The 13,675-nt window shown below is 32.3% G+C and overlaps 1 protein-coding gene across 6 annotated transcripts in view; it reads left to right on the forward strand.

The window, feature by feature from the left end:
* The window catches only part of TRIQK (triple QxxK/R motif containing), an 87,560-nt gene extending 76,919 nt beyond the window's left edge, over window positions 1-10,641 (forward strand). For all 6 annotated transcript variants that reach the window (XM_004090743.3, XM_030795179.1, XM_030795180.1 and 3 more), the window contains 2 exons: window positions 2,100-2,185; window positions 7,433-10,641. In XM_004090743.3, the coding sequence (XP_004090791.2) occupies window positions 2,100-2,185; window positions 7,433-7,546 (200 nt within the window). In that variant the 3' untranslated portion in view covers window positions 7,547-10,641. The remainder of the gene's footprint in view (window positions 1-2,099; window positions 2,186-7,432) is intronic.
* Window positions 10,642-13,675: the final 3,034 nt, after the last annotated feature.

Genomic DNA, 13,675 nt, shown 5'->3' on the forward strand with positions numbered 1-13,675 from the left:
CCCCCCACCATAGCATCAAGAGATTATTATAGGGCATATATAGGATAAAACAAGAAGTTACTTTGTGATAAATCTACAATCTTCAAATATTTTTTGGAATTCCAGTTAGAAACTTGCTTGGTAACCCTGACCAGAGGCCTTTGATGTGTCACCGTTTTCATTGTTCTGAGCTGTTTATAGCTCAGCAGGAATAATGACATGAATAGTTTGACTGTAGAGATGTGAAATTAGAGTGAACACTTGTCAAGATTTTTTTCATCAAAATTAAATATTGCTAATTTAAAATGGGTCAGAGTAACATTTTTCTCATGTATTTTGTTCATTCCATTATTTAAATTTAGATCATTTGATTCATATTATGACCATTGGCTCATTTCTAGATCATCAGACCCCATCATCAAATAATATTTATTAAGCTTCTGCATGCTCATTGATCCAGGGTTATTGCTATACAATAGCATTTAAGGTAAGAGAATACAATCCTTTAAAAACAAAATACCTTGCTTTCCAGCCAAACAAACACTTTTATGTGTCTAATGGACACAAATATAGTGTTTCTTCACTACGCCCATCCATTTGACTCTCATTTGACTACCATTTCTAGTTCTAAAACTCTGTATGAAATTTTAAAGATACTTTTGAATCATTAGCAGACACATTAAGATATATTGCACATTAAATTTTTATGATATACTTGAGTTTAGACCAACTGCTTTTCAATTTATTTCAATGTGAAGAAGGTGTGGAAATTAAAGTTAGAATTTGTATTATTTAGATGAAGGGAATGTAGCGATGAGTTTTGTAAAGGAACTGGTCATCGAAAGGAAGGGGAAAAGATGAAAATAAAGCAAAATAAGAATATAAAATAGCCAGAGAGATTATACAATCATGTATTAACTCCTCCTGAGAATAACATATTATATTGTTATGTTTGAGGCTCATTTTGACTCCGTTCCTAGTTAAGAGTTGGCTTACAAAAAGTATATCATTGTAATGAATGCTTTTACTATTCTTGTTCTTGTTGTTAAACCTATATTCTCCCCAGGCTGTGTAATCCACTCTTGTTACTCTTTGCCGGAGTCACTAGATGATACACAAAGGAAATTTTGTGACACTAACTCAGTTTCGCACATTTTTGGCTATGAAATGTGGAAGAGATTATTGAAACTAGTATCTAAATGTAGCTATCCTATAACTTCTATCTAGCCATATTAATTTTGTTCTCTGTTAAGAGGAAATAAAAGTTAAATACATATTTTTCTTTTTTTTTTTGTTTTTTTTGTTTTTGGAGATGGAGTCTTGCTCTGTCGCCCAGGCTGGAGTGCAGTGGCGCGATCTTGGCTCACTGCAAGCTCCGCCTCCCGGGTTCACGCCATTCTCCTGCCTCAGCCTCTCCGAGTAGCTGGGACTACAGGCGCCCGCCACCACGCCCGGCTAATTTTTTGTGTTTTTTAGTAGAGACGGGGTTTCACCGTGGTCTCGATCTCCTGACCTCGTGATCCGCCCGCCTCGGCCTCCCAAAGTGCTGGGATTACAAGCGTGAGCCACCGCGCACGGCCAAATACATATTTTTCTAATGAATTCAGGGTGGGGCTAAAAGTTAAGTATTTATAGATTTCTTCTTTAGTCTTTTACTTAAAGGAAACATGGGGATATTTCTCACTTATGTTTTGAATGCTTAATGTATCCATAATAAAAAACATTTATAATGAGCTGTTACTCTTAGGAAGACAAAGTTAACTTTACCTGTTAATGGGATCTTACATATACTTATTTACTTGTGCATCTGTTTCCAAATGCTTCCAAAAGGCTTATTTTCTTTACTTTAAATTTTGTGTTCTCTAAAACAAGTTTTTATCTTTTTTGACATTCGCTATACAGCAAATCGAAGATGTCCGTCAGTATCTTCTTCCTGAAAAAGTAAGAGAGAAGGAAAAGTTGACCTTTTGGTGACAAGTTTATGGTTACCACCACTGGGAACTACTTTGCAACTCTGTGTCCCTGTTTCACTGTATTTAAACATTCTTTGACATTTCAAATGATTGTTAAACTTAATTATATATAAGCATAACTCATTGTCTGAAACTATTTCTTTCTAGGTAAACAGGATTATAAAAAGACTAAACCTATTTTACGAGCAACCAAATTAAAAGCAGAAGCAAAGAAAACAGCAATAGGCATAAAGGTGAACCTCTATTTGATAACTTTAAAATTTGATATGTGCATGCCATTTCATTTTCTAAAACTGGATTGCATAAATGTTGAATTCTAAATGTTGTATGACATTTCACAATCTAAATAGAATGCCAGACTTGAAGGTTTTTGTAAAGAATTTACTTAATGGAAAACATCCTTCCTATTCTGAGATTTTGAAGGGTCTTAAAACAGTGTTACTTAAGAGAATCAGTTATACTTAAAGGTGCAATCTATTTTCTCTCTAGCTACTGTGTGTATTATTCAGACATTTCGGTGATGTATGTGGCCTTCATCAGAAATTTCTTTCATTTTTCAATAAATTTCATTTTATAGTTGTTTAAATTGTAGTTGTAATTATATATACTGAGATCATTAATTATGTAATTTTACTCTACTTATTGTTGTCAGTACTCTCTGATGAAATTATAATGACATTCCTAAACTTGTTCTTTCAGAATACCAGTGTTTTATCTGCTTAAGAGGGATAAATGCAACTGAGAATGATGTTAGCAGATATTAATTTAATGTGCTAACACAATGAAACTCAACAAATTGCATTTACATTATTGCCTATGTCAATCTTTTGCCAGGTATTTAGAGTTGAATTAAACTATTAATAGAAGAATTAATTTGGCAACTCTACTATGAAAGGTGTAAAATAAAAATGACCAGTACATATATTTTATTTAAATATTAACATGTTAAAAGGAGATTTTGGGTTTTATCTGGCAGATGAAAAATCAATTTTTCTAAGTTATAGCTTACAGCAAATGCCAAGGTATTACTACCAAGCTGTAACAGCTGTTGAACTGCCAGATGATATATTTGGTTGTCTTCCAGAATTTGCTATTATGATCACGAAACACTGCCTTCTTTTCGCTCCTGATTGCTGATTTTGATCAAGCATTGCCATGTGATGCAGTGTGTTTGCACAACACCATCTCTTCCGTGCTGTGTGTCAGTTTTTATTGAAAAAAAGTAAATTGCCTTTTTGTTTAAAAGAGAGAAGATTCATCTTTTGAAGTATTTTTCTAATTTCATGTGAAATTTCATTCATTAGAAAAATTCTTTATGACGTGACTTTTTTAAAATCAGTGTTGAGTTTTTTTTTTTTTAATTTTACATTTGGCTACTTGATGATCATTTCTTGAAGCGAGAACGTGGTCTGTCATTGCCCTCAAAGGCAATATGTCATTTACTTTTATCTTTCACAATACAGTGGGATTTTTGTTGTTTTAATTAGTTTGTTTGTTTCTTAGAAAAATATGGGGTAACAAAACCCTCTTGTGGCACAATATGATAAGTTAAATATCAGGATTTGAGAAATAGTGCAGCTATTTATTTATGTATATACCACCTTTATACACACACATCTTTTTTATACATTTGCTCTTATAATTGTTGTTATTCTTTAAATCTGAAGAAATAATAATGTTCCCAGTATGAGATAAGGTCTACCTTATAGTGCAGTTATCTAGTGTCTTTTTAAAAACACTGTAGAATTTGCTAGTCTTTCTATGAGAAAACATTTTTCTTAGATTTTATTTAATATTTAAAGTATCAACAGAAAACTTTGAAACTGGCAGCAGAACATAGCTCCTTTTTAATAAACTAGCACATCATTTTGATTTGTAAACCTGTGGAAAACAAAACTTTAACCTTAAATATTACTTACTTTGCTTGACAATTTATGTGGAGAGCCTATTAAGATGATATGAAACTTTTTAGAATCAGAACCTTGAAGGTGTTTTACATTTCAAATCTGGCATACTAATTAGCTTGCCTTGTCAAACTTTGATTGCTTTGTCATTTTGGCATAGGATTTTAAATAACAAAGTTTCTTTCAGCAATTGCCATTTAATGCTTTTTAATTTCCCCAGTGAGTGATTTTATCCATATTGATAACGTCAGAGAAGCAACTAAGGACTAATGAACATCGAGCGTATTGTACTCTTACCTAGTTGATATAGAATGACCATAACCTTGTGGTATCTTATCACTTTACTATGTAGTCTTTTGAATGAATCGTAGATATACTCTTCATTTAATTCAAATCTATAGAAAATATGAACAGATGCATGGATATAAAAATAACAGCAATGAAAATAGCACTGAGCTCAGGATAAGGAGGCCTAGAATCCTATCCCCCTTGCCTCTTCCTTTTGCCATGATCCAGCTAAGTCTAAGTTGGCACATTTATAAAATGGAAATTTTGCCATTTACCTCATAATGTTGTCAGGAGAGTTCAATAATACACTAGAAACATTGAACATTAAATTGAATGCGTAGAAGTCACTTATAAATTATTAGCTGATTGAGAAAACATTTGTTTGAATTAGCCATTCCCAGTTTGTGTAAGTAAGTCTCTCCTTCAGTGTTTGTCATCAGCCTTAAGATACCCTCTTAAAGTGTGCATCTTGTTGCCATATTATATATTGCAAAATGTTCTTAGATTGGCTTTGGAGGTAGTATTATGGATATTAGTGTTATAAAGTTTTAAAAACATTACTAATTTTGATACCCCTGTATAAAGATTATATAAATTTTACTCAATCTTTCATTATTCATAAATTACGATAAATATTATAATAGTATAGCACCTGTGAAAAGAAAGATGAATAAGACATGATCATCTTGGAAGAGCTTATATAAGAAATCACTTATAGATTTAATTACAATATCAAATCAACAGTACTGATTGAGAAATCATGGGCTAGAGATATGCAGAATTATACAATAGGGGCTTAACCCTCAGAGGCTTCTAGTGCTTTTTGTAAATGTATGTTTAGTAATAGCGTTTTGAGGGAACAGTTAGCAATTTCCATATAAGATATTAATACATTGTTCTGAAACCTAGACTTGATTTCTACTGAGAAGGTACTTTTTATTTTTTGTGTTTTAGAAATACAAGGAAAATGCCATAATTTATGGCCCAGTAATGCCATGAGTGCCGCCTAAAAAATGTTTGCACAGCTAAGTTTGCTATTTAGTTGCTGCTCAATTAAAAGATTATTTTTTCAAGAATTACAGCATCACTAACTTTTTTTCAGAATGCAAATACTGATTTTCTAGCATTTAGAAGGAAAGGATTCACATTTGTTAATGAGCTTTTTTTATTTAAAAGGTTTATATGAAAAGTATAATTATAATGAAAGAATACGGATCACAAGTTTAGTTTTGTTACATAAATAAAATATTCAAGTGCCAACCAGATCCTGCCCACAACCCCTTGGGATGAGCCAGCTTGAAATGTTATGTTTGTTCTTTTTTGTTCTTTTTGATTTAAAGCTAAAAATAGCCAAAGGGGACAAGGGAATCATAAATGCCTATAGGTCTCTAAGTTATGGTTAGTGTCACCAGCATCCTGCAAGCATTATTTTCAAATTTTACCATTGTTCCAACTCTCCAGACATTCAGCCTCTACAATGCTTGTCTCCTCAATGAAGAGATAATTTTTGAAGAAAATTATTTGCTATACCTTTCCACCTAGTACCTTTAAGCCACGCCCACACTGTACATTGAACAGATGTAATGAATTAATGGGTCTTCTGAAGTTATGTTCTATGAATATTCTCTGCTTCCTATCCCTTAAATGCCTTTTCATGCCTCTGGATGTTCTGAAAATACTTAGTGAAATTATACAGAGTTGTTTTAAGGACAAGGAGTTGAAAAGCAGCAATTAGAACTGACTATCAATAAGATATGAATCATGACCTCCAATCAAGAGTACAAACTTAATTCTTGCATTAAGCTTGGGTGAATGGGGACTGCTATTGAAGAGTTTTGTTGTCCACTATACAGAACAGATGGAGTTTGCAGTTGTGTGTCACTTGTTTATTACATCCTCTTAAAATTAGTAGCTATGTAACCAGATGGGTCTGGGAACACAGCTGTGGATATAAGAAAATAAATGAAACCTGTCTGATGCTGCCATGCCCTTTTGAGATGCCAAAGTGTTTCAACTGCAACAAAGAAAAAATTCACTTTCCTTTGACATTATATTGGTATATTAGATTTAAAAAATGAAACCTTACAAAAATCTTTGGCACTGAGTTTTTCAACCTCTTGGTGTTTATTAATATTTATTTTCATTGTTTGGACATCTAAATAAATGTAATTATGAAGCTAAAAATCTATATAAAATATCTATTTATAAATTCAACATTCACGTAAAAATTCCATGTTGATTATAAGCCAAATTCATTTTAATGTTTTTAAAGTTTATTATTACTGATTTTACCTTCTTGTGAAATGTAAACTACATTCATGTAAATGCAAATGAATTGCTTCTCTGTAAAGCAGTGCCAGGTAAAGGGCATAATATACAGTAGAAATTAGAATATAATATTAAGCCCTTTAGTATACTGAACTGGCATTCTATTTGCTTTTTTTTTCTTTTTTGATTTGGCCAAATGATATGTTAATGTTAAGAAAGTTCTGGAAGGTATACACACACAGAGATATATACATATACATACTTTTTGAGAGAGAATATGATTTTTATCATAATATATGAGTAAATTTTTATCATTATTTCAATATGGTTGATTAATTTAATCCACATGACATCACAAATGAAAAATCTGGGCCCATGCTTCAAAGCTGTGATAAATGTACTGTATTATGCTTCATGAGTGAAGAGTACTTTGTTTTGTTCCTCTGCAATGTAAACTATAGACTTTAGAATTTAAAAATTAGAGTTTCAACAGTCACATTTAGTGAGGATGTATACATCTAGATATAATCTAGAGACCAGTTACGACTGTTTCTTTACAATGAAAAGGAATGATAATTAAAAAAAAAAAAACTGTGCCCAAATGCTATCATTAATATTGAATGTATTGAAGCCACAAATAAAGTTAAACACACTCAAATAGAAAACAGATCAACTGTGTAGATACAAACTGCATTGCTTATATCGAACATCCTGATATCCAAACTATAAAAATATATTAAAATGATACATTTTTAATATTACTATTAGGAAAAAACAAATTAGCTAGAAATAATAATACCAATGACCCACCCACTGGTGTATTTGCCATTTCATTGGGACTTGCCAAGTACAAAACAAGTTTCTTAATGGCAAAAAATGGTAAACAAAATGGATATGATTGTTAGGTTCAAATTATTCGTTCTAGACTGTGGAATAATACGGTTATTTTATCTGGTGAAACTAATAACGTTAACCAATCTTTTTTCATCAATTTCAAGTCTACTTTTTTTTTCTTCCCAGGAAGTTGGCCTTGTACTTGCAGCTATATTGGCACTACTACTGGCTTTCTATGCTTTCTTTTATCTCAGACTCACCACGGATGTTGACCCTGATCTGGACCAAGATGAAGATTAGCTAAGCAACAATCAGTGCATGAAAGAGAAATGACTTTACGAAAGCACCTTTTGGGACCAAAACTTTCAATACTGAAACTGTAACATCTTTAATTCTTTCTGCTAATATTTTCAGTTTGCAGACATATGATTTTTAATAGTTGCATAGGATGTGAAGAAAAGAACCTTACCTAGCAATGCAGTATAGTATGTGCTACTGGATACTTTAATATATCTTTCTGCTTTGACAGCCACCCTATACATGATACATTTAGATGAAATGGAAACCAGATCCTAAATTTTTCAAATGTCATTGCCAATTTATGTGTATAATTCCATCACTTCCCCATGACTAAGTCTATTTTTGTTCTATATACATCATAAGTTAGTATATATTCTTATTTACAGAAACATACTCAAATCACATTCAGAAAGAACAAAAAGTCATGGGAAATTTTTTATTTTACAACAAAGCCCTGCTTTCTTTCTGGATGTATTTTATATCATTACAGAGACTATCTGCACATACATCTACCGTAATCTTTTTCCTTCTTTGCCAACTGTTCAGTGCACATGTGCTCCATCAGAAATGGCACCTGGATGACAGAAGCTCAAAGAGTCACATATGTCTCTAAAATAGAGTTCTTTTCCTCTTGGGCTGTCTGAACTGGTGTAAATAGAAGTTCAGTTGATCTTGGTTTTAATTAACTTATTACTCTATTAATATAACCTTGGAATTCTATTTTAATTATATTGTTCTGGCTGCTTGTAGTATCAGTTTGCCCTTCTTGTTAGGGAGATATGTAAAAATTTGTCATTTAATTGTGCAGTCTTTTTCACATAACAGTAATAGCAAAAATCCTACCTATTCAGAATCATCTTCTTAGGTTGTGTCCTAAATCTGAACAATACAGTTGTTTTATAAAATTACATTTTGTCTCTTGAGAGTTAATCAATTAGAACTCTTTAGGGAGAAAATAAATAATAGAAAATATATGCCTCATATTTCATATGTAATTATCTGTTGATATAATTTTTCAATGTATTTTGTATTTGTGGGAGCATAATGACCTGTACATTCAATATTTTTACTGGTAATTCAATTTTTAAATATGTTTTTACAATGCTTGAACACATAAAGCTTAGAAAACTGGAAAATACGTGTCCACAGACAGAGTTATTAGCTACTACCTTATGTAAGGATGCATAGAAAATGAAATTGTTGGAAACATGTGCACAAAGTGTTTTATATTATATACATTGTACTTATGAAGAATAAATAAAATATTAAGATTGTTTTCCTACTAGCCAAGAGAAGAAATCCTTGGGAAATCTCTGAGGAGTATATGGGGCTTTATAAGCACTGTTTCTAAAAGATACTCTTTGGTACTTTTGCAAAAAGTCGAATGTGACTGTGTAGCATTATGTTCTGTAGAATTTTTTTCAAGTAGCATAATTTATTTCATTGGTGTGAAAACAGCCAAAGGTTCCAATATCCTCACAAATCATTTATGCCAAACATCTGAGGGCAAAATTTAGCCAGTGTTATTTACTAGATTCTTCCCTTTGAACTCACAAACTCAAGAGACAGACCAAGAGTTCTTATATACTCACCACAGCGGACCAATCCAAGTGGCATTTTTAGGAAAGGTTGCAGCATTTAATGCCATGTGGTATGTCTGTTCGTCAAGTGGGTGGCAAGGGAATATCCAAGCTGGCATTTTGGATATGATGGGCCTTTTACTTTCCTGAGTGACATGCCACATGTCAAGAAATACTGCTCCCCACCCCCCCACTCCCATCACATTTACGTGAACAATTTTCATTCAGTTGTTTCCCCTTCCATATGGTGTTAAAAACAGTCGTATTAAATAAAGATTATTTCTAGTTTTCAGTGGTAATTTAAATGAGAGGATATGTAATAATTGCTTATTAGATACTTATCCAAATGAAATATAACAGAGTTTACAGTACTTAAAATAGCTGATTATGCTCTTGGAAATGTTTGAAAAGTCATCATCCTGAAAAAAACTTTAACATTCTGTTTTACCCTTGAGGTTTTTTTTGGGGAAAAATGTTTTTGATAACTATTAATCTAAATATAGTATAATTATAGGCAAATTTCACTGCCTAGTTTTATTGATATCCTGAGTCTACAGCTTGTCTGTTCGTATGACTGATTGATTTATAATAGCTCCAGAGAACCATAAATTTCAAAGGCTAAACTCTGATTTTAGTAAATAGCAGGTAAAGTGACACAATATATGTTTACACAACACTGTTTTCATGAAATGCAAATTTTGCAAAACTCACATTAACTGGGAAGCAGCCAACCCTCTGTAAAGAAATCCCAGATTGGAAGTCTGGTTTGAATCTTTGAAGACAGAAAGGTGATATCCGGCCTGCTGTTTTAAAGGGACCACACTTTTGAATACCTACTGGTGTTTGGCATAAATCTGAGACTGGCACCAGACACAAATTTTAGACATGGGTATTTTCCCTCCAATAATTCACTGCTCAGAGTAATTTAGAAGACAAAAACAGAAAAAATTTTAATGATTTTTTAAATGTTAGAATATGTTTGTTAACATACTCTGCAAAATAAATTTCAACTAATGCAATAGACTTAAAATATAGCCTATGGAATACTGTGACTGAAGTTTGAAGGCTTGCTGGTTCTTATTTTGCATGCGAGTTTAGACAGGGTAAAGAATGTATAAGTTTATTTGAGACGAGATACAGTATTGTAAAAATATAACCTCATCTAGAATTTCTTTTAAAACAAGCAAAAGCCTATTTTAGTACAAATGTAGGGTGGGTAGTTGTTTTAAGGTGGCAAAATACTTCAAGATTTTCTATCTTTTTAATTTTTCATGAGGACAGAAGAAATACTTTCACCCCAACCAATGACTGTAAGATCTTGAGAGTATGTTCTGACTCATTTCTGTAATTGCAGTAGTGTAGTCATCTGCATATAAATTTAATAAATGCATGTTAAAATTTAAGTTGATGCCTTTTAGTCCTCTCAGAGTCTGTCACAGTTTCTTTGTGTAAAGTAAATGATCAAAAAATGTTTGAATTTAATAAATAAAACTTAAAAATCACAATATCAATCAACTCAGCGTTTACCAATTATGGTCCTTGGTTGTACTGAGATATATATATATGTTTCATCCTGATTCTCTTTAAATCAAGAAAACTAGCATTAAGGTCGCTATAAAATAGAAACATTGCTCTTTTCTAGGGAATCAAATATGCTATTTTTATCTTAGAATTTATTAAAAACTATACTCAATGTTTGAATTCAACTTAGCATGCATTTTCACTCCAAATGAAAATAGAACTCAATTTTCATTATAATGTTTATGTGACTACTAAAACACTATATTTTCCAGGTTCTAAAATTATATAGTCAATGATAATTCAGTAGAGCAAATTGTGCTATACATGAGCATCAGAAATAAACTTCTAGAAATTAAACTCAGCCAATTTTAATGTATTTCATCCATAACATAAAGTTGTTGAGCCAGAGACTACCTAAGATAATTTTGTATTCTCTCCTCACCAACAATTAGACTTCTTTACACTTACCTGGGGCTTCTCTGGGAGATTCCTACCACTTCTCCCTTAGCAGCACTGCCTTCTTTTATTAGAATTGCTCCAATGCAGCCTGGATAGAATGCTGTTTGCCAGATTTTGTTCCACTTACACCATATTTAGAATCAGTGCAACCCACGGTTAAAAAAAAAATGTAGCAGATGAATTTAACCTACAGGAACATTCTTACCATTTTGTTGATATTTTAGCTAAAGGTAAGTATAGAAGGAAATGGGAGAGTCATGTAAAGGACTATATCAGTATGGAAATATCCATAGTGGGTCAGTAATTGAGTTAAACAATTGAACTGTAGCCGCATTCAGCATAGTGCCTCCTTGTTATACAGCTTTTCTATCCCTAGCAACAGATATGTGATTCTTATTTCAAGAAAAATAAGATACGTTACATGCCAGAAGATTTTTTGATGACAGTACTCCCTCCTATTCTTCATTTTTTAAAACAACAACCAAATTGGTGGGGAGGCAGCCAAAATTTGAGGTACCAATGCCTCTCGAACAGATGTCGCACCATTATTTTTTAGCTCGTTTAGATGAATAAACATGTTAAACTGTGAAGTATTACATTTTAGATTTTTTCATTAAAAAAAGAGACAATCTGTTTACTGTCCTAATTGAGACAACAATCCTTGTGGTTGCCAGTTTTGGCAGTCATAACAATGAACTATAAATATTTGGACCAATCAAGTAAATGGTGACTATAAAGGCTATAGCATGTGTAAAGTTCTGTTTTCATGGGCACCCATCTTAGTATGGCATTTTTTTCCCTGACTTCTTCAAATACAATTGTTTGTGTGAAACTGAAGTATCATGGTAAGCCTAAAAGAAATTGATTTCAATATCTAATTTCTCTCTAGCTTATCATCCTTTTTAGTGTTCAACTATGCATCTGCTTGTAACAAATTGCTTCCGCAATTACTCTGTTGAATGTCACAAGGCAGGTCTTCACTGGATTGCCTTCTAGGTATGTCCTAGGATAACACAAAATTCAGAGGGATTTTCTTTTCATGTTGATATAGTGAGATTGAAGATATCTTGAAAGTCTCTTAAATTGCAGCAATTTCTAAAATAAGATTTTATAAACAATGTTGGATATAATTCTTGCTGTAGTGGCCATGAGGTGGAGTTTATAATCTTAGCGCCTATTAGGATGCTTTACACTAAACAACAGTGTGGAAGTTGGTAAACTAAAGAGAAATACCCCATACATGAAAATCTTTTATGATGCTAGCTCCCAAACATTTGAGATCCAGATAGGGAGTGCCCTTCTAGGTAGCTTAAGAGTGCTTTTGCTCCCTTCTCCAGCTCTTCAACTTCTACCCTATTTGCCTTAATTCTAAGTTCCAGGCAGTCTCTCTTCTCTCAGTTTTTTTTTTTTTTGAACCTCACTTCTACTTTAATAGGTTAGCACTCTCATGTACTTAACTATGTACTTACTGTGTTAACTACCTCTACCCTTTTATTTAGACTCGTCATTGATCCTCACCTACTTTTTCCACTTTCTTACTTCTTGCTTGCTTTTTTATCACTAACCACATGTATTACACAAAAGTAGAGAGAATAATGTAATAATCTCAATCTACCCATTACCTAGTTTCAATAATTATTAATATATCCCCACTCTTTTCACCATGTTTTTATACTGAGGTATTTTAAAGCAGACTTCAGGTATGATGTCATTTTACTGTAAATATTTCAGTATGCATCTCTAACTGACAAGAATGTTGGGATTTTGTTGGTTGGTTTTTTGTTTTGTCTTGTTTTTACATTACCAGAAAGCTATTAGTAGAATTAAATACTTATTTCCTAATATAATCTAATACTGTCAATATTCAGATGTCCTTAATTGTTTCCAAGATGGCTATTTACAAGAGATTTTAAAGTTAAGTCCATGCTGAATTTGGTTGCATGTCTCTTAAATTTCTTTTATTCTGTAAAAATTAATCCAGGCCATTGAATTGCTGAAGAAAACAGCAGTTTTGTTTGCTGTTTATTTGTCCTTTTGAATGTCCAGTAATCTAGATTTAGTACTTTTCATTGTGTTAGTCATTTTATTCCTATATTTTTCTTATTTTCTATAACCCGATAATGAGATATTAGGCTAGATTAGGTCCAGTTTTTTATGATTGTGGTTTGTTAGTTCTTAAGCTGAGAGTATTTCGTAGTACTTAATGAGTTACATAATACTTGGTGGTCTCATTTGTGATGTTAGACTTACCAGTGAGTTGATGTGCTAGTAATGTGATTTCCTGCAAAATAAGGTTTTTTCATTAACATCACCTTTCCTGGATTCATTATCTCATTAGGCATTGCAAAATGGTGATTTTCTTTCATTCCTTCAGCATTTATTAAGTGGAATTATTATTTTTAAAAATAATCTTCTTTATCAACTATTTGATCATCTGAAAATACAGCTTATACAGGAGAAGAAGGATAAATACTTGAGTCTTTCCCTTTATTAAATTTCAGATTAATGAATTAGCACTCTCTAATGGTGGCCAATGAAGATTTGTCATTGTTATTACTGTTGCTGCTTT

Source organism: Nomascus leucogenys, chromosome 16, assembly GCF_006542625.1.
Source record: "Nomascus leucogenys isolate Asia chromosome 16, Asia_NLE_v1, whole genome shotgun sequence".
Taxonomy (NCBI): Eukaryota; Metazoa; Chordata; class Mammalia; order Primates; family Hylobatidae; genus Nomascus; species Nomascus leucogenys.